This window comes from Montipora capricornis, chromosome 8 (genome assembly GCF_036669925.1).
Source record: "Montipora capricornis isolate CH-2021 chromosome 8, ASM3666992v2, whole genome shotgun sequence".
In the NCBI taxonomy this organism is placed as follows: Eukaryota; Metazoa; Cnidaria; class Anthozoa; order Scleractinia; family Acroporidae; genus Montipora; species Montipora capricornis.
Window position 1 is genome coordinate 2,567,351 of NC_090890.1, and position 22,208 is coordinate 2,589,558.

At 38.6% G+C, this 22,208-nt stretch overlaps 1 protein-coding gene across 1 annotated transcript in view; it reads right to left on the reverse strand.

The window, feature by feature from the left end:
- LOC138059941 (coiled-coil domain-containing protein 154-like) overlaps nucleotides 1-22,208 on the reverse strand; it is a 68,436-nt gene that overhangs the window by 3,084 nt on the left and 43,144 nt on the right. The window contains exons 2-13 of the mRNA XM_068905602.1: nucleotides 17,535-18,162; nucleotides 15,797-15,879; nucleotides 15,148-15,243; nucleotides 14,333-14,558; nucleotides 13,218-13,346; nucleotides 10,618-10,742; nucleotides 9,543-9,669; nucleotides 8,513-8,650; nucleotides 6,867-6,986; nucleotides 4,334-4,416; nucleotides 3,423-3,615; nucleotides 2,475-2,561 (exon numbers count right to left, since the gene is read on the reverse strand). Coding sequence (XP_068761703.1) covers nucleotides 2,475-2,561; nucleotides 3,423-3,615; nucleotides 4,334-4,416; nucleotides 6,867-6,986; nucleotides 8,513-8,650; nucleotides 9,543-9,669; nucleotides 10,618-10,742; nucleotides 13,218-13,346; nucleotides 14,333-14,558; nucleotides 15,148-15,243; nucleotides 15,797-15,879; nucleotides 17,535-18,162 — 2,035 coding nt within the window. The remainder of the gene's footprint in view (nucleotides 1-2,474; nucleotides 2,562-3,422; nucleotides 3,616-4,333; nucleotides 4,417-6,866; nucleotides 6,987-8,512; nucleotides 8,651-9,542; nucleotides 9,670-10,617; nucleotides 10,743-13,217; nucleotides 13,347-14,332; nucleotides 14,559-15,147; nucleotides 15,244-15,796; nucleotides 15,880-17,534; nucleotides 18,163-22,208) is intronic.

The window sequence follows — 22,208 nt, forward strand, 5'->3', positions numbered from 1 at the left end:
CGCAATGCCTGTCGGGTGAACGTGGGCTTTTATATGCACAGTGCATTGTGTAGCTTACGTGTAGCCGTACCCTTCCCCCGAAAGAAAAAAATGAGAGGAGGAAACGTCTGCGAAAAGCTGGCCCAATTTGTGCTCCGTGACGTCACGGTAATTTATACAATTTCTGGAAATAAGTGGTATTTCCGCTAAAATTGGTGTAAACGAAAGCTTCGTATTTCATTGAATTTCGATTTTTTTGGATATATTTCTGTTCTTTGGAACTCATTTGCAAGTCAATGTCCCTTTTCAAGTGTATGCTGTGTTTTTGAGACATTGAAAAGGTTTTTGAGCCATATTTAGTCCAAAGCAAGAAGACAACCTTTTATGTGAAAACAGTCTTTAAGTACTTTTCCAGGCTGTGTTCTTGTATTGCTTACGGATTCACTCACTTGTTATCGGCTTCAAACTGATTTATTTATCTTATGGAATATTGTTCTTATTGAATTTGAAAATAGTTACAGATTAATTCTTGATAAGGATTCAGTGAAATCAGATAAATGTCAGATTTACCCAGTGGTGTCTTGTAGTCAATCCTTTCTGTAAGCAATGAAAGTTTGTCCACGCTCGGAGTTAATTAGACCTTAATCTCATTTATGGAAACAAATAATCATCGTTTAAGAACAACACAGTTATGTTGCCCTTAAAAAACGGCAAAATTTGCAGCACAACCTTGGAAGCTCCTACGCACCAAGTTTCGAAAACGCTCGGCTTGTTTTCCAGTCGAAGGAATCGCTTCCAGAAAGTTTGGATTTCAGCACACTGAAGCGCCCCAGGCTAGCTAGCAACAGCCCATCTCGGAGCCAAGATGAGCAAACTATTCACGTTTTGCACCGTTTTCTTCCTCACTGTTATCATCAACGCCAAAAAAGCGACCGAAGTCAACGGTACAATCTATTTTCACCAATCAGTGTTCTCGAAAGAATTGACTAAGGTATTTGACTAATTGAGAAACCATTCTCCATTTTCTTGCAAAAGGCGTGACGTCACGGAACACTATTTGGGCCAGCTTTTCGTAGACGCCCCCTCCTCCCGTTTTTCTTTCGGGGGTAGGGTACGGCTACTCGTAGGCTAGCATTGTATAGAGATATATTAGAGAGCTGGAGATTTATTCATTACGTCAAAAGACAAACGAAAGGTTGCTTCTTGTCATAAAAGATGAAACTTTTCTTACGATGTCTTTTCAGAAGATGCAAGATATCTGTAGATAACAGACAAATTAGGCAAAATCAAACAACTTCCTTTGACTTTTGACAGCAAGCAATTTTTGGTCTGACGTAAACGCGAGGGTTAATCTCACCAATGCAAAAAAGGAAAGGAACTTTATTTAAGTGTCTAGTCGTTCTAGCGCTGGAGCACTAATTGGGGACACAATAAATTGAAATCAACAATTAACGCAAATGTTGGTTTCTGAGGAGAGGGGAAACCGGAGTACCCGGAGAAAGCCTCTCGGTGCAGAGTAGAGAACCAACAAACTCAATCCGCATATGACGCCGGATCTAGGAATCGAGTCCGGGCCACATTGGTGGAAGGCGAGTGCTCTCACCACTGCGCCATCCAGCTAATCACAAGTTTTGGATGAGAACTTACTACCCATGGGATTGAGAATGGAACGCCAAATCTTATTCATGACCTCGTCTGTGAAAATGCCGTTACATGGACCTTGTATTTGTTTATGTTCTAATAAGCCGGACCAATTAGCCTCGTTCTAAAACAACAATTATTTTGTGTTTTGTCCATGCAAACGAGGCTAGTGGGTCTAATTTGCCACTTCCGAGTTCCTGTCTGCCTCCTCTTCAAAGCGAGTCTAAGAGCAAAGTTTTCCTTATGAAAATTAGTTTTCATTCATATGTAAAGTAGAACTAATTACCATCACAAAAACTTTGCACTTAGACTCGCTTAGAAGAGGAGGCAGCCATCAACTCGGAAATGGCATATTAGCGTAAGAACAAAAGAAATATTCCTTTGGCCACCATTTATAAATGTGGTATATACAGACAACAACTTCATGGGTTGCACTTAAGTTACGGCCCGCGTATTTTCCATTGCACTATGCACGAGAGCCATAAATTCAACTGAAAGAACAAGAGGCTGTACCTTACAGAAACAAACTGACCCATCCTCGTCTTAGTAATGCCTGACAGATACAATATCTTCGAGAACTAAACTAAAAGTGTTTTTTTGCGTTCTCAACTGTCACAAATTGAAACGTCCTTCGCAAAAATAAGGTGGCGTCGTAAAAGGGCATCATTCATCCCAAGACTTGCCACAAATTGAAGAATGGTGTCGATCGTCAAATAAATAGAAAAATTAAGGATGATTCTGTTTGCTCAGCTAGCTAGACTTAAAAGGGGATGTAAGCCGATCCAAAACGGAGAAATATGATCTTGAATGAACACAAGCATACCAATCTACTGAAAAATTATCCATTGACTTACCGCTTGGGCCTCTAATTGTATTTTTCGTGTCACGACTGTTCGTAGTGTTTCCACTGTATTTTCCAGCTTCGCTACTTGAGACGAAGTCTGAAATAAAACATGAAACTTTACTTTTTAGGTTTCAAACATGAAAAGAAAGTATTTTGGCATCAAATCCGGTTTCTCGAAACTCCCTGGCTCTACTGACTATTTCTGAACTCGATGGGTTCGCTTTGCGTTGGTGCGTCATTTCTTTATTTAATACAAACGTAACTTAAAGGATTTGAAACTGCAGCTTCAAGTTCGGATTCAAGACTGTAAGAACCTCGTATCGACGGGGCAACGAAAGGTAACCGGAGATGTCTTTTTTGCTTTATTTGGTCGTAGCAAGGGTCCATCAAATTGGCCTAGTCCCCATCACCGTCAGAAACGTGTCTATTTTTAAATCAAGTTTTGCGGGAAAACAAACAATAGACCAAATCGGCTAACTCAATGTTGTACCCAAATCAAACCATTTGGAAATAAAACGTTTGCTCCAGATATTTCCATATCATTTAAATGTAAATGCTAAAGAATTACAATGCAAATACAATAGACAAAGAATCTTAACCCCGAGAGATATGAATTGGGCACAACATTGAATTAGCCGATTTGGTCTATTATTTACTTCCAGCAAAATATGGTTTAAAAACAGACACTGTCCTGACTGTAATGGACTCTTGGTGGTAAATGTAGCTTTTGGCCAAATTTTCAAGCCAGCAAAAAGTTCCATAAGAGTAAAGACACTTAGCATTGAAAATGTGGTTACGTCGAGGAGACTTTAAAGATTAAACGCTTCATTCCGGGTTACCGTCCGTTGCTAAAAAAACACGCTTTTTGATAATAAGACGCTGCACTGCTGAAGTCAGTGATAGCGCTGACTAGTCTTGACTGCGCCTCCCTGGCAGTAGACGTTTTGTTACTTCTTACATGCTGTATGTCTTCCTCCAGTTTGACGACTTTGTTGCGAATGTCTTCAGTATCCGCCTCCTCTTCCGCAAGCTTTGGCTCGGGTTCCGGCTCCGGTTCCGGCTCGGGTTCCGGCTCCGCTTCCGACTCGGGTTCCGGCTCCGGTTCTGTCTCAGGTTCGGGTTCTTTGTCGGCAGGAAGAGTGGGCGGCCGTCTATTCACAAAAAGTATTAACTCTTTTAAAATCTCTCTTTTTAAAAAAAACAACGTATTATATTATATTGTGTAGGTTCTAAGGCATTATTCTACCCTACTGCCAACGGGCGGATTACCAGTAAAAAACAAGATAAAAAGAGTGATTGTGACGCCAAACTGGGTCTTCTCTGTACCACAGACGATTGTATCAGTATTACTACCATTCTCAGTTGAGTATGACACTAGGGAGGTTTGGTGACAAAGTTTCAGCGTTAACATTACCATGTTGTCAAGGTCAACTTGCTTCGTTTCCAAGGGTAACCTTTCGAGGTTTGACGTCATTTAACTGGTGACGGTCACCAATTTGAATTTAACCGTTACCAATAGTAAATTTTGGCGGGCTTCATGACGTCAAGGCCCTAAAAGTAACTCTTGGAAACGAAGAAAGTTGCCCTTGACAACATGGTAACTTAACGCTGATGTAATGTAGCATGTATGTGAGGCAATTTCGGGCTATTTTGTAGTTTTAACCAGAAATTGCCTCGCACCCACGTTACATTTCATTGTATTGCAAATAAGAAAAACTAACCATGAAAAGGGCTGTTACATGATCTTAACGTAGGGAAGAATCAGTCCGTAATATTAACCTAAAAAACGTGTCTCCTATTCAAAACCTTGAGCTTCTTCCTACAGTTATTTTCCCTTGATTTGACTTACAACGCAAGTGAATGACTTACCCTTCTGCTTTTCTTCTCTCTGCATCTTCTTTGGCTTCAATATCAGCTCTCAATACCGCCAGTTGCCGCTGAAGTTCACTCACCTAGAGACGCGACAAACCAAAATTAATTTGAGGACGATTTAACTTCTTCCTGTAACAAATCGAACTAGTGAATATTTGTACTAGAACAATACTCAGATCCTGCAGATCCTAGAAACACTATAAGGACCACAGTTGTTCAAATTGCGCTGTTATGATGTTAATCGTTTTGTTTCGACTATTTTAACGTCATTTTATTGTATTTACGGCATTCTTGTTTTGCCGCTTGGACCAAAGAACTTTTAAAGAGATCCATTCATCAATGATGAAGTAGGCATACTCGTAAAAGTTAACGGTGACCTTTGGTTAACTCATTGATGACAAGATAGCCACTTATGACAAAAAATAGGAGAGGTACTTGGGAAATATCATACCATCAGCGTGAAAAAAAAAAGCATCAGTTTTTTGTTTCCACCTTGCCATCACATCAGCAGGTATCTTTCAGCATATAAATCTAAATCGGCATGACAAGCTCATTTTTCTTGGGGTATTTTACTTAGGGATAAGCTATCAGTGCGTTCTTCAGCTAAACTGGGTTTCATGAAACCGCAAGCTAATAGATAGAGGACACGTTTTGCAAGTTTGTCTGTCTGTCTGTCAATGAATTTTTAGAAAATTCCCCTAAAGGAAAGACGATTAGAACATAGTCAGTTTGCTTGCAGAAGGAATGCGCGTGAAGGAAATTCGTATGCCCTTCTCGTCTTCCGTGTCCAAATTCCTGTCCACTGACTCTCCCTTCCCTTTCCTTCCACTATGAACGCCTTCCACGAGCGAAAACATATGAACTTCTGTGTCCTTAAAGAACTAACGAGATGCTTCCGTGAAGCATACACTGGGTTGCCTGTGGTACGTGTTACAGAAAATCGGTAGGCACTGGATTGTGTGGTATCGAACTACAGCATTCCAGTCTCTGAAGAATAACAAATAAAAGAGAAGCGAGAAACATTGGCTTCTGAGCTGACATGTTGATAATTTTCAAATTCCCTCACAACTTCTTTTCACCACAAGTTTAAGCGTGCCCTCTGAGCATCTGACAGCTTTGTAATATCAAAGTTCACTGAAGTTTATCTGTCCGGCGGGGTTAGTATCTGGATGGGAGATCAAAACAATTACCCCTCTTAAAACAGAAGCATCGGACCGAAAATACTATTAACGCTAACAAATGCAAACTCAGCAAGGTACAGATTTTGTTAGCTTGCTTTATGCAAAACAAGAACATCATTCTAAAAGCTTATTCTACGCAAAAAGTAGGTTCTGGAGGTAATTTTGAGAGTGGAAATCAAGGTTACGCGGCAGACGGCAAATACAAAACTCACGATTTAATTAAGTTAACACACCAGAAAGACGCTAACCTCATTTTGACAAGAAAATGCCTTACTATTGCCTTAAAAATTCTCCAGTTAAGCCCCCCTCGCATAAAACATGATAAATTCATAAAGTCCACCTTTTCCAGCGAACAATTTTTTGAAACAAACAACACATTTGCTATTAGAGTTGAAAACCCCATCTATTTCATTACGTGCGTGAAGAGAAGAAACTCAATCGTGTCAATATGCGCAATATTGCAACAAACTAAATTTCAGGATCAAGCCGTTTCCATGAAGAACCTTTTCCTTGAATAATGAAGCACAAAATACCCGACAAGCTTTCTTTCAAATAATTCTTGTCTTTCAAATTTCCAAATATTTTCTTTACAAGAAAACTGTGCAGAGTTGATCACAGATCCACGTAAGGTGTTCGATTCGTTCTCTGTCTTTGTTGAACCCATAAGTTACCAGAGAATTTTCCATTTGGTTTCAGTGTTCTACATAACAGCACACTTGGTAAAATCTTATTTTAGAAATACAGCTCACTTTGATTTCGGCTCGACGGGCGATAGATTGTTGTCGAAGTCCATTATTCGTCGCTTTTGAGATTCCAGATGTTGGTTTTTGACCGCCTGCCTAGTTTATCCAACTGACTTTCCATTATTGAGCTCTATAAGGGTATATTTTGTTTAAGGATCCACTAAAACGCCATTCGCGTTACATGACTTTCGACGCCATTGCAGGCTAAGTTAATGATTCTCCTGTGTCCACCAGAGAAATCTACGCATTTCCACTACCCTTATTATTTCCACTTACCCTTATTATTATTACTATTATTATTATTATTATTATTATCCTAAGAAAATACGCGCAGAAGGCTCTATGCACAAAGACACCACTTACCAGGGGAGTCACAGGCAAGAGTTTTACCGACACGGAAAAAAAATAAAACAAATAAAACAAACAAATCCCACCCACTTTCCGACTGGGATTGCCATACTGGCACTTGCTTGTTCCCCGCACGGAAACACTTCCTACGCAAGCTATTTTGATTTTTTTCCTCATCTGGCGGGTTAAAACTTATAGTAATTATATCGACAAAACGAGATCAAACCAAGGAAATGGGTTAAGTTTGGCATATTTCACCTCCTCTGGAAGTGGTCTCAGCTTATCATTCACATCTCTGAACTGCTGCTCGGTATCCTGACGCCAGCTTGCTACCAGTCCCGCGTTGATGTCTCGATCATCGTGCTCTGATTTCCCAAGCTGTTGAGAATTGAAATAAGCAGTGAGAATTTCAGAGCCAAATATGATCTTTTACAAGGACATAAAAACGCACCCATTCACAATTGACAAATGTTTAGTGGTCCCGTTTGGAATGCCGGTTTCCCGTTTTTTGACACCTAACTAAACTATTCGGACAGTTCATAGACTGAGTTGATAACAACGCCAGCGGCATAAGAACGAGGCATAATTTATTATGGCAGAGGACGATGACGACCACTAGGAAGATGATTATGACGTTTTGGTTGGTTTTCACGTTACGTCATCGCCGCCATGTTGGTGGACGAAAAAAAAGATCTCTCATTTGCCCCTTTTGTTCGTCCACCAGCAATTGTACATTATTACGTCATTGTTATCTGTGTCTCCAGAGACAAAGCATCTATTTTCGCCAATAAACGCACAAGGGACATACGGAAACTGCTTAAGTAGAGAAATACATGGTGACGGGGCAGAGGTTCCGCAAACAAATCAAAACAGGCTGATAACGGTGATAAAACGTGTTTGGCTTCTTTAAAAATATAAATATAAGCAAATATAAGTGCTACACGGCCAAAGTTTGCAAAAACGTAATTCTTCCCTTTACTTGTATATGTTCATTGCCGTGACTTTAACATCTTCAGGTCCCACGGCCTGCTCCCGTCTGACCTTGTAGCTCAGTCGGTAGAGCAGCGGTGATCTAACCCGAAGGTCGTGGGCTCAATTCCCACCCCGGTCAGAGCTTTTCTCTGTCCTTGTGTGGGACCATTTCCATTAGTACGGCTAACGCTCACATTGTACACATGGGGTAGAAACTTAGCACTTCACATTACACTCTAATCAGGTAAGTCTCTTTCAGCAGGGCTTGTCACCAGCATTTTTACTTAGGCCTAGCGATACAATTCCGTTATTTAGAACTAAGTTGACCAGCCACGAGATGTGGCATTCAGAAAGATGCACGAGGTAACCACTGATCGCTGTTGTCATCTTCGTTATCACAGTCATCCTTCTTAGCCATGATGTCTCGAGCAGGTCCGATCGAACATGTCCATCGGTGATAGGGGAACGGGAGGGTTTTCACAACCACAACCTCATTCACGGCTGATGACATCAGGGGAAGTTAGGAATTTCGTTTCTACTCTGTTCTCCCGTTTGGTGTCTTAAGGTGAGGTTTCTTCTGTTAAGAACTTCCACAGAAAAAAGGAGGAGATGATTTGCCCTTTTCACGACGGCTGACTGGAACTGTCGATTTACAACCGGGCGTAAACGGGTTCCGATTTTCGATATCTCAATAGTGAAATCAGAGAAGCGAGAACAGTGATAATCGTGCAATATCTTCACTGTATCTTTAGGAGTGGAATCGGCAAAACGTTTGGCGAATCGTTATTGGAATACCCCGTGAAATATTAATCAATTGAGATTGAGTGTACCCTCATCCAAGTTCGGTGCAATGATAAGACAGGAGAAGGGACTTGTCACTTAGAAAGGAAACAAAATAATAAGCAACGCAGATAGAATCATGCCATACTTACGTTTTCAAGCTTGCTTAAAGCGGCTTCTAATGCTGCTATTCTTTTGCTGAGCTTGTTCAGTCTTTTGTCCACATCAGCAAGTCCTTTAAAATCAGAATTGTTACTTTTGTCCATAAGTGACTTCAGCTCCTCCTTGGCCTGGAAAATGACAAATCAATACTCAGAAAAACAATGGTATCGTATCTTACGTGTCGATCATTCAAGTAGATGCATTGAAAAATATCAGTGAGTAAATACCGGGGAGGCGCAAATCTTAGGAATCGATAAGGTCGCATTCTAAAGGGAGAAACGATCCTCCCAGTCCTTGCACGGGAACACATGAGCCTAACAAATTGACGGCTCCCAACTAAGTGGCTTCATAGAGAGATTAAGCATGACGTTTACGGCCAACGGCAAACGGGAAACAGCAGGCTCCTGTTTATCATAAAAGCGTGAAAATTATCTCATTTTAACTTGTCTCGTTCCTTTGAGAAGTTGCTTGATATATGGAGCTAACAGGACAGAAATGAGCTAATATCAAGCAGGGTTCTTCCATCTTTGGCAAAACCCTAATTTCACTCCGACGTTTGCCGTTTGGCGTAAACGTCATGCTTAATCTCTCTAATAGCTCATTTCACCGGCATCGAGGACGTCACTGGTTCGAAACCCGGTCTATAAGTCTTAAATTGTCCAAATAAGTACGAGGGCCATTTCTCCCTTTCGCATGTAACCCGCACTTAAACATAATACGCTTATTTCATTCAAGGTCGTATTCTATTGAGATCACATATTCCAGAGGCAACTTTGATTCATGTCACGTTCGTATTGCAATACTTATTGTATTGTTTACTGTACTTTACAATGTTACTTTTCAATGGTGTAACTGTGCGTATATTTAAAAAATAAAATTATTTTTTACAAAAAGTTTTGACTGATGACCAGGGAAATTTCTAATGTTAGGTTGAAGTGGTTAAATTCTCCCATCAGAACACTTCTCCAACGGAACCGTTTCAACAGTCGTCAGCAGACGCGTTTCTGCGTAGTCTTTTACCTTCTCCACACTTTCGGAGACTTGTGAGTTGACACCTTCCAAGGCTTGCTGTAATGTACTGATTGCCATATTTAGTTTTTCCTCAAGCTGGTTGCATCTGTTGGACAATTTCTCATTTTGCGACTGTCTGTTAACGAGAGATTAAAAGGCAGAAAAACGATGAATGAACGAGTGAATACTTAAAACTAGCGGTAAAATTCGTGAAATGCACATGCCTTCAATTCCTGTTTTGTCATCGACGAGGCATTTGAAAGAAGCTGTATATTTTGGGGAGAATCGCTTTGTGCCCTTTTCCGGTATCTGTTCAGTAAAGCCTGGTTTTCACTAGCGACGCAATCACAAGCATAAACGCAAGCACGAGAGCGCTTATTACACCATAAAAACGGGCCTGACGCAAGCATAAGCACAAGCGCCGATTTCTGTCTCGGTCAATTCCGGTCCAAAAAGGCTTTTGAAGGCCAATTTTTTCTCAGAGCTGCAAAAATGTTTTCAGCTCGTTTTAATGCTAACGCGTTCCTTGACCATGTTAGGTAGAGCAGGTATATGAACTGATAGCCTATGTCCGGTGAGCCCATGAAAATGCTGGAAATCTGATATCTGTAATTCAGTTTTTAATAAAATGCAATATCAGTTTTGTGGGATATCAGTAGCCTTTCTTGATGGATAGCCTAACAGTGTAACTTCCCGGCGTGTACAGAACGGGGTGCCGGACGGTCACCCATCCAGGAATTAACCCCGTCAAATAGGACTTGACTTTCCTTCGGCAAGCCGTAACACTATCTTATGTGATCGAGGCCATGTCTGCCAGTCCAAGATGGCGTCCAAACGCTGAAATCGTCTGGCATCACGATCGATACTCGAGACCAGCGGGACTGACACGCTTAGAATACGTTCTCCTTCGTCGAACGCAATAATGAAAGAAAAAAAAAGTAACGTCGGAGTGAGTGAGTGAGTGAGTCAGTAAGTAGGTCTGTGAGGAGGTGAGGGAGTCAGTGAGTCCGTGAGGGAATGCTCTGGTGGTGTTAAGATCCAAAAATAAAATATTAATGAATATTAAGTCGTCAAATAAATGTACCGTGACGTAATCTCAGCATGTAAGACTTGTTCTATTCCTTTTCTTCCTCCCTCCATTTGCCTCTCCAGTAATGAGATGGATTCATTCAAAAGTAAAAGACTCTGATCAACCCTTGCCTGTGCCATCTGAAAGAAAAACCAACATTGCATACCTGTAGATGATGAAAACTTCTGAGTGCCCAAAACAGAATTTTTTTTAGTTTCAATTAGATAAAAGGAACACTGGACTAGAAGAAAAATGAAAAGAATTAAGTAAAAGGTAAAGAAGGGTAACTGGCAAATTTTGGCTGCGTCCTAGAAATCGCCACTTTAAATTGGCTTACTTTTAGCATTAATTTTATAGAGGAAAAAATCGATTTTTTCAAACAAATATTGAAACTCGAGGCTTTAATTGTGTAAAATGCCCCCCAAAATTTGGCGTAAGTATTTATCCACCTTTTAAAGGGTTCATTTTGTGTGCGTACTTTTCATTCTAACATTTTACCAATTCCAAGATTGCTCTAATAAGCTGTTAATTGAGCAAATTTAAAATCAAACTCAACAAAAGTTGTTCAAAAAAATATATTCATCTGTTCCTATAAATAATTAGTTTTTCCTTTTGTGTTTTAAGTAATATTCAAAGTCTTTATAAACATATCTTTCAACATTTCCAATTTCAACTTTTTGAAAATTTATATTCATACTTACCACAATTTTTTCGTTTTAGTGTTTTCTTAAAAACTCAATAAATTTATTTTTAATTTGTGAACCAAAATCACAAATATCAACATTTTCTGTTCTAATATTGAAAGATCAAATTCACTCTTTTGTGTAGTCTTTCAATGCTGAATTTTTTCCTATAATTTTTACTTCTTTTCTTCATCTTTTTCATTTCTTTCATCTTTTTAATTTTTTTTATCTTTTTCAACTAAAATAAGTCCAGCAATTTCACAATTTTATTTTATTTTTTCTTCTATTTTACCTATTGTTCATTTAATTCTTCTTTTTGCATTTCTTTTCCCAATTGTTGCAATTCCTCTTCATCTTTTTTCCTTGTTTCTTCATTTCTTTTTCTTGTTTTTTTTATTTTTGGATTCACGGCATTTTTTTATTATAGAGATTTTTTTCCTGATGTATATATACTTTTTTTGCCTGATTTTTGTATATTCTTTTTCTAACTTTCCAATTTTTTTTCCCAATGCCAATTTTTCCCCACAAAACACCTGCCTTGTGTTTATCCAATAAAATGATTACACAAATTTTTCTACAAGTTGTGGAAAAATCTGTGTAATTTTTCTTTCAGCCAGTGACACTTTTTGTATATTAAAGAACTTAAGATTACAGTCAAACCTCGATTATCCGGACCTCGATTATCCGGACCTCGATTATCCGGATTTCTCGAATATCTGGGCTTTTTATCTTGACATGAATATTTATTGGTAGCCGTATTATTTTTAAAACTACAGCGTTGAAAAGTGAAGTAAAGGAGAGTTTGTTTTGCTTTCAAGGACGCTTTCAAGAGCAAAAGCAGTGTACGCATGCGCCGTAACTAATGAAGAACTTTCAAATGAGTTCTGATTGGCTTAGGCCCGTTCCAAACACTGCTCCAGTCATGTGCCGAACCTAACTCAATAAACTTTGACTTAAGAGCGACTTTAGAGCAACGACTGATTCACACGTCATACCTTGGGTAAGGGGTATAACTTCTGGGGAATAACTTCTAAGTTATACCGAAGTTAACGTTGTTTGCCGCTCTAAACCTAACCTGCCAAAAATATTATTTCTTTTGAATTTTTTTATATTGTTTTGAATTTTATTTTTATCTTTTCTGTTTGCAATTTTTTGTTTATTTTTACTTGTTCAAAATTTTGGGGGCAAGTTCTCCCAATATGCCGTGGGGTTTTCAGTGCTTTTAGTCACACGCATGCCATTGGCACGAAACATTCAACATGTTGAATAATTTTAGGCACGAGTGAACATTTTCTCCAAGTATGTGCGAGTGAAAAGCTATCGCCTTACCATCTTACACCAAGACACATGCGTAGTGTTGGAGATAGGACGAATGATCTTTGTCCATAAGACGTAAGGTGTCCTTAATAATCGAGAGTTATGTGAGAAATCTTTCACAAACGTCTTCGTCTTCGTCGCAGTTAGTGAAGTAAAAGCAAATTTTCATCTTCTGATGAGCTGGAGTCGGGGCTTGATTATTGTTCTTTCTATACTTTATCGGCCACGTTTGACAACGATAAGCGTTTAAGCACAATACGCAGCGTCTTGATGTAAGCCTAAGGCAATAGCTTTTCACGCGCGCACACTTGGAGGAAATGTTCACTCATGCCGAAAATTATTCAACATGGAATATTCGACGCCCATAAGGCACAAAACACAGGTCACAGGTCATTGTTTTACCATTACAGATTGTATCCTAAACATTCATAAAACCTTAGGCCTAAAAACGTTTGTTTAGGACTAATTAGGCCTAAGGTTAGCTTTTATAAATGTTTAGGATACCTTCTGTATTGGTAAAACAATGACCTGTGACCTGTGTGTTGTACCTGCCGTTTAAAATGACTGCTACTGAAGGATGGCAAAAAAAAAAAAAAAAACAGCTTGAGAGTTTACCTTTTCTGACTGTCTGATGGAATGTGCTTCTTCATCAACATAAGCTTTGAGCGACTGCCAACATTTTTCCATTTCCTCTCTTACAGATGTCTCAAATACCAGTCTTGTTGCTTGCTCCTCTTGCAACCTCTGAAAGGAAATGAAAGGAACTTTATTTAAGTGTCTAGTCTTCTAGCGCAGGAGCACTAATTGGGAACACTGTACACTGAAATCAATAAATTAATGCAAGTAAAATCAAATATTGGTTTTTGAGGAGAGGAGAAAACCGGAGTACCCAAAGAAAAAACCTCTCGGAGCAGAGTAGAAAACCAACAAACAAACTTATGTTATTTGAAAATTATATTCAAATAACATAAGGAATGAGACTATGATAAACATACTGATAAACTCTTGGTCCGACTTGATTGTAACTTTGCAGGACACAGAGACTGATGTGAATTGATATCAATATTTATTGCATGAACAGAAGGGTATGCACCACATAGACTTAGTTAGGGTGTACTGGACAAGTATGCGTCTTGTATATCAGATAAGAACTCTTTGTTGTTCCCTCCTCGTAAGGGGAAGTGTTGTGTTATTGGACCTTTGTAAGTCGCCCATCACTACATAATATTGAGTGTTTATAATAGGACTGGCAAAGAAGAGTAAACATGAGTTTCTATGAGATTTCATTATCAATCTTTTTTGATATATGAAAACACCTCAAGCCCAGTCAGCCCTGGGGATGTACCCTGAAGGAATGAGAATATGGAGAAATATAAAAGTACTCATTTTTTACTGTCTAATGAACTCTAGAGCAAACTTAAGGCTTATGAATTAAAATTAATTGCCGATAACTTGAGAGTAAGTCTGTAGAATGTAGTACAATGAGCTAAGTTGAGAGCTACAATCACATTTTACTGGAACACAGTAGTATGCAAGCAAATGGGGAACAACAGCAATAACACGAATGTCTTACTGCAGAATATACTGACTATACTCCTCTAGCATTAACGTATCTGAAATACTTTCCAGGGTTTGTGTTGGAGGTCATGTTCAAGACAACTACCAAGATGAAGAATCTCCATTGCCAGCCATTCAACTATGCTATCTTGTAAATTTATTACTATTCTTACCTTCTCTAACAACACAAATTTAGCTTGAGCATCCTCTCTGAGTCGAATATCTTTCTGTAACATCTTTTTGTTTTGCTCTTCATTAATTTCTGCCAGTTTAATGGAAATCATATTTCTTTCATTTTCCAGAAGGTTTTCTCTCTCCTTGGAGTTCATGGTAGTAGCATGCATTTCTTCCTCCCTCTTGAGGTTGCTTTCCTGTACAACTGCTTTCAACTTCTCAAGACTAATAGAACAAAATTAATATTAATCCAGCGGACAAGTCAGACCAGTTTTGTCTCACTTCATTTGATGACCTCTTGCTCTCTGTCAAGTTTAACAAGATATTTAATTATTTTTGTCCCCTCAAAGCCGTGCAACCCAAGAGGATCTCCTTACTTGTAATTTGAACACAGTCAGAGTAATAAACTTAATTTAACACAATTTTTGTCAGCTCCTTTATCTTGTAGACCCCTTGTATATTGTTTGCAATAATTAGGTTCAAATTATTTTTTCTGTTCTTTATTGGGTCAAATCCTCATATACGCCTAGTATCTGACCAGCAAATTATTGGTGAATCCATGACCAGTTGCATGATATCAAAATTACAGCTCTAGTGAGGCCCAAAATGTCTTAAAAGTCAGAGTTACTGAGGTTTGACGGAATTCGGCATGGGATTGTAAAAGTGGCGAAAAAATGGTAAACCCATTATGTGGGAGTCACACAAAATTCCTTTTGCTAATGGACTGACCTAATATACACCTCTTACGCATAGTGTATGAGCCAACTAAATCGAAAATTGAGGCTATAAGGATTAGATATATTTGTCAACTAACTTGAGTTGGTTTTGCTGGTTTGCAGTCCTCCTCTCGTTCTCCTCTGTTTCAATACGTCTTCTGAGTTCTAAAGTTATCTCTTTCACATCAGCTAATCTGCAAACAGAAGTAGAGTTCTTTAAACTTCATCCAAAACAACTCATTAATAATTCATGGTCAAAACAGTCTATCAGATCACTGAAAAAACGTCAAATATATGAACTTTAGAAACTGATAATTAAACATTCCTCAGTAGAATTCTTTATACAGACTAATAAGGGTTAGCTTGTTTTCTTTCATCATAATAGACCTCTTTCATAATGGCAGCCAAATATAATATTGTTTTTTTTTAAATGCCAATAAGCCTTTCTAGCCTCGCTACAGCAAGCAAATTTCAAAAGAATTTTTGTGTCAAAATGAGGGCAGTAGGTCTAATTAACATATTTACAAAAGAATGCAAACATGGTCGCCATTTATGAAAGTGGTCTATGGTCTATGTAAGGGACGCTTTTGGAGAATGTTTTTGAAGCCATTCAAAAAAACTCACAGGTCATGTTTTATCGGGTTCTAATTGGTTTAAAACCCAATAAAACAATCCTGCTCTTGTATTAAACAGTAAGTAAACAATAATTTATTGGTTTGTACAATAAGCCTGAAAGCCCATTTCTACCTGGCCTCAACGGCATTCTTGAACTGAAACATGCTGGCTTCTTTTGAGTCTTGATCATCACGATGCTTATTTAAGGAAGACAACTGAAACATGAATATAACCACCATTGACAAAAGTACCTTATCATGTACAAGAAAGGACGCAAGCCAAAACATACAAGCAAATTCTAGGCAGGAAAAGGGCTAATTACTTTCTGAGCTGGTGCAACTTAATTAGTGAAAGAGAAAAAAAATTCTCCTTCAGATTTCATTATGTTACCCTCATTTTCTGTAAGTGCAGAATGTTTGTTTGTTGTGCTTTTTATTTCTAAGAATTCGACCATTATTTCAAGACTAAAAACAAAACTATTATTTTCCATTGCACTCTACATATATGGACATAATAACGACCTTTACATCGGAGGAGCAGGGGCCCGTTTCTCGAAAGTCCCGAAAACTTTTCGGGCCCGAAAAACCATCTGCGAAATTGCCAACCGCTTGTTTTGGAGACCCGATCTTTTAACATGTTTTCAAGGTAACAAAAAAAAAATTAACTATGAGGTTTGACGAATTAAATTCTCTCCGTTCTTGAGATACAAAGGAAATTGTGGCACCCGAAAATGGCCCCCAGGACGGCAACGAGTACAAGTTTTCTGTCCTGAGCATGCGCATAAGGCTTGGACGACATTTTTCTAAGTGCGCGTCATGCTCAAAACGGAAACTCGGGTTGTTTACCATTTACCAAAAAAATCCGGAAATTTCGCTTGTAATGTAAATGGTAAGCCTATTTTGGTCTTCCCAAACAGAAAATTTCCGGAGAAAACGGGATTTCTCGAAAGGTATTCCAAAATTCCCAAAAGAATTTCCAAACGGAAAACGTGTTTACCATTTGCATTCCTCCATTATTTTGCTTCCCTCCAGACTCTCGGTAAACCTGAACGAATTTTGCAAATGGTACACGCCTATCCCACCTAAATTTCCCATTCGGGAGTTTTTTGCTTACCATTTGAACAAATCTAGTACCATCCTGTTTCTGCTTGTATAAATGGTAAACAACCTCGTTCTCGTAGTTGTCCTCGTACTCCGATCTAAAGGTCCCTAATGGCAGTGCTGAGTTCATTTCAACGGGCACCTAAACTGTCATGCTTTCTGCCAAAACATTTGGATAACATTTATTGCTAGATGGCTCACCTCAAGAGGCCCTGCTTATATGTACATTGTACATTGGATCACTGTTTTGAGTAAATTAATACCATTAGCCATTAAACCTTGACCGGAATAGTCTGCAAGTCATTGCCTCCTTGAGTTTCCTGTATCTCTTTTTTTTAACAGAGCAAACATTTCTATGACTTCTGATTTACGTTAATTTCAAATATGTATAGTAATTATATATTTAAGAAGGCTAACGTGCGAATGCTATATGACTCCTGAAAAAAGTAGGAGTAGAAATCAATGACCTTGTTCAGATCTACTGTTTGCTTATAAGATCAGTCTTGGAATATGCTTCGCCTTGAAGTGTGTTCTGACTTGCCAGGCTATCTGGAGTGCCTGTCTGTTTGCAAGGAACAGGCCTGCATTAACTTTGTCCACAAAGCAATGGAAATGCTTCCACTATAGCAATTGTACTCAACTAGGTGTGAGCTGAAATATACGCATGTTTCACAGAAAGGCCAGAATAAACTTATTTGGGGGTGACTCTATCCAAGAATTTTGTAATTATGCTACAAGACAAATGTAGGTATGTAACCATCTGCACTTACAGCTGTGCCAGTATCACTCTCAATCTTCTTTATTCTCTGTCTAATTTCCTGTACCACAGTCCCAAACTGAACCACTTGTACTTCATGTTTACTTTTCATTGTTCTGACATCATCTGTCAAAGCTCTCATATTTTTTTGAAGCTGCTCATAATTTTCCCTTGTGTCCTCTAAATCATCTTTCAAACGCTCAACATGAACTGTTATCTGCTCTCGTCTGCTCAACAACTGCTGTTGATTTCCCATTAGAGCTTGTTCCACTTCTTTGGTGTGGTTAACTAAGGACCCCACAGTACTGTGTTCAGATTCAATTTTCCCTTCAGCATGTGCCATACGCATCATCATTTGAGTGTATAAATTATTCGTTGCTTGAATTTTTTTGGCAAGTATAAGTCTTTCTTCTCTTTCCTCTCTCAAAGTGTCTTCGTTGCGTCGTATACTCCCTTTAAGCTCTCCCTGTAATCGGACAAGTTCCTCTAAAAGTGCTTTATTTGACTGTTCACCTAAATTTACTCTTCCCTCAAGATGTCTTAAACAACCTCCCTCTTGGATTGGGCTGTTTCGGCGGCCCACCTTCTCTGAAGAACCAGCTATCGCTGGTAATGGATAGCTTTCTGGTCCTCCCGTTTCCCTGTTTGAAAAATATTCCAAGAAATATTTTAAAAATTAACATAGTTCGCAATGGTATTGTTATAAACTGATATGACGATACACATGTTCAGATTGGCATAAGTCATTTTGCTTTGTTTTTCGATTTTTCTCAATATTTGGACAAAACTTTATTTTTGATAGGAAAATCATTACAAATCCATTTGCCATCTTGTCCCTCTTATCACCAAGGCTCCCAACCCCCGTCCTACCACCCACATATCTGATTTGGTATCATGTGAAATATTAAAGAGATCATAACATAGAGGGCAAAATTACTAAAATTTAGTTATTTTGCCATCAATGTTATGAGCTCTTAAATATTTCAAATGATACCACATGCTGATTGACTGAGACAGAGGGCATTCTTCATTCATTTTGGTAATTGCCCCAGGCAAAATTACTTTCATAAACTTACGGGCTGGTTTCATTGCTGGTGGTGTATCGGTTTTTAGCGTAAAATGTACCGAGGAATTCACTAGTCAGGTAATGAATTTTTATATAGAAGAAAGCAAAGAAAACGAAGTAGTTATTTAATAAAACAGCAACCGGAAAGATCAAAACGCGAACTATTCGACACCTTGTATTTCCACTAACACTACAGGCAGTAAGAATAAATAACCGAGGAGCTTGGCTAAATCTGTACATTGTGTTGTTTTCCCAGTATACATTCTGTAACATTTATGTAGTGCCGAGCTCAGATCAATGGGATACATCGAGCCTCTTTCAATTCCGCAACTAGGGGTACCCCTTTCAAAACAAGCCAACCTTACGTCGTGCTTTGTCTAGCACGGTTTAAGACATAATTCACTCATGAAGGCTCACTCGCATAAAATCCCAACTAATCGTCCGCCATGTTGGTTTGTAATGAAAGGGTGAGAAGGGGGGGGGGGGGGGCAGTGATTGGCGCTTTTGCCAAGGGTGCCTGTCCCCACTTTAATACATGTAAAAAAACAAAAAGCTACGCCCTTGCCATAAAATACTTTCATCAATAGTTTGTCGGTAAAGTCACCCAGTTACCATCAATTATTTAGTGCCAAAAACACTCTCTGTTCTAAAAGAATAAAAGGAAATGAATGATGCTAAATCTGCAATGGTTGCCATGCAGCAGTATGAAGGGACAAAGTGCCTGCTGATTTTTCAAGGAGCAACTGCACTTTACATCTGCAAATGGTTTTCTCGGATGAGGGATCCGTCGCACAACTCTTTTGTCCATGAAATGTTTGGGTCGTTAAACACCGTGACTAGGTAATTCGCAACTCGGAGTTCCCAGTGTCTTGGCGTAAAAACAATGAGTTTTCAGGGGTTTTCAGGGGTTTTGCAGTTTATACTCTGCAACTTTCCGTGCCCTTTTTTCGTATTCCAACGTCCTTTGTGTTGCGTGACATTAGCTCTAAAACGCATCAAGGGTCCGTTTTCTCCGGTACAAATCGAGCGAATGTGAATCCCTTTTTCCAGAGAACACGCAAAATAAAAGCCAGCTAGATCGGGAGCTCTGAAGATTCATCAGCAGTAACTTTAAGGTGTTAGTTTGGATCAGTTTGTGAAACACGTCTTTTAAAGCTGACAATGATATATCGACAATAAAATTAACGGTAATTGAAATGATAATATTTATTTACTAAGGTCTCCTTTATTGACTTTTTAGAACTTCGTTAAAAACAAGATGCGAGATTCTAAAAATAAAGCCTAGATATCAAATAAGAATATCTCAAGTTATATGTCGTTTCAAAATCTCCTTCATAATTCATGAATCGCGAATAGCCTATCAAAACACCGATTAAATGTCATGAGCATGAGTTTTATATCCTGATGAAACACTCCTGCCTTATTAGTATTAGTATTAGTATTCTTTATATAAAGAATACTAATACTAATAAGGCATAGCTTGTTTTTCTGATACCAGTATGCTAATACTCTCCTCTCACAATTCGAACCATTGTTCTGATTCCAGAGGGAAACGCTTTTTGTGGAATGTTTTTGAAGTCGTTTCAAAAAACTCGCAGCAAGTGTTTTATCGGGTCTTATAACATTAGCATACTGCTACGCCTCGTGTTTTAAAAAACCCAATTCTCTATTTTCGAATTCCCCATAATACACTTTGTTTGCCCCCCAAATTTTGCATAAACTATTGTTTTCAAATGCTCTTGGGGACACTGCATATTCCCAAGAACATTTGAAAACAATGGTTTATGAAAAATTTGGGGGGCAAACAAAGTGTATCATGGGGAATTCGAAAATAGAGAATAAAACACTGTCACGCTGTCAATAAAACACTGTCACGCCAATAAAACATTGTTACGCTGTCACAAGAGACAAGTACCCGCACGTACACTTGTCGCAAAGAGACAAGTTTTATTGGTCTGTCCTCTGTGATGTATCATGGTTGGGAGGGTAAATGCTCGGAGAAATTAGCTACACCAAGCTACTCTAAAAATCCGAGGGTAAATAAAGATATATGATATATATGATATGATACACTGCTGCTCGTTTTTAGTATCGATTTTTAGTAAGCCTTGAACGCACGAAGATTGTCAACGTCTCTGATACTTGCAGGTGATACGACCCGCCACAGAAAATTTTCACCGAATGTTTGCGAGCAAAGGGAAGGAAAAAGTTTCTAGTTCCTCGTAGCGTTGTCTAGCGTTGTAAAAAATTCGATTTTTTAACAACGCTTCAATGTTCTGAATTTCAGAGAAACCAAAACATGTAAAACCAAGAGATGGAGTTTTGTTTAGCGGCTATGCGATCCTCCCAGATCAAAACATTAACACCTCCTATACTGGAAGTGCGAGCTATACATTAAGTAAAAAGAAAATAATAATGCAAGGCTGGTTTGTACGGTTGTGAGGATATTTATATTTTTTACTTTTCACAATATTTCATCAGGCACGCCTTAACTTCTTCAAGGAGGTAATTGAATTGATTAAGTGAATGCAAGTTGAAGAAGGAAATAAAAAGATGTGATAAGCAACGGTTTTGTCTTTGGTTTCAATTGGTTCTGGAACCGCCTTTGGGATGTAGCTCAAGGCCCTATGCGTACTTGAAACCTTTTGAGCTAATTTTTCTGTAGGCTTGGTCCAATTGTTAGTGAATCGTGCTCGAAATAATATGTAAAAGGCCAGTTCGGCCTTAACTCGGGTTTCTTCATTACAGCTATACTAACAGATTCGCGGTTTTTGGAAGAGGTTTAATTCTTTAATATAAGTTTCATGCGTTGTAGTGATGTTTATGTATTCTATTCAAGGTTTTGAACTATGTATAGCTGTGGTACTATAAATTGATTGGAAGGGCACTACACCTTCATTTGAATGAAATACTACTGTCATGATTAAATTGAAGATCTATATTCAGGTTGTGATCAAGCACTCTACGTAATCATTGATAGCTGATCTTGATAGTAGTATATTCTTTGTGTTTGGAGAGGGTAACACAAAATTCAGTTTCGTTCGGTTCGATTTTATGAGGTTTTTCACCAACCAAGACCTTCCCCTTAGCTTAATTTGGAATATAAATAGGAAATTATAGTTGATCTAGAGTCCAATGAAACGATGAATCATTGCTATAAATTGAAGACTAGGCGATCCGGACGTTGTAAGCAGGGTGAAGAATATATTGGAGTAGGATAGGATAACGTCCGTCAAATCAGTAGAGATGCGTCACACTGATGATAAGACGCAATTTCTTTTGGAAGCTTTTGGAAGCCCCGGACCGAATCCGAATTGAATGTCCTAACAACATCTTAAACTTAAATGAATAACACTACTGAGTAAAAATAATCGTGATAGAATAGAAGCTGAAAAGCGTGCAAACGAAAAATACACAGAGCTAAATTGGACCCAGAAATTGGGCGCCTGTCATCAAGGCGCAAGTGAAACACAGAAATCCCAGAATTGCTGATACAAACTACGATTTTTTTTAACGCCAGAACGGAACCGACAATGGATCACTCGTTAATTCAGCGTGCAATTCAGCTCGGAGCTTTCAAATAATCATCGGAAGATGAAGCTAGAAAATATTAAAATTGGA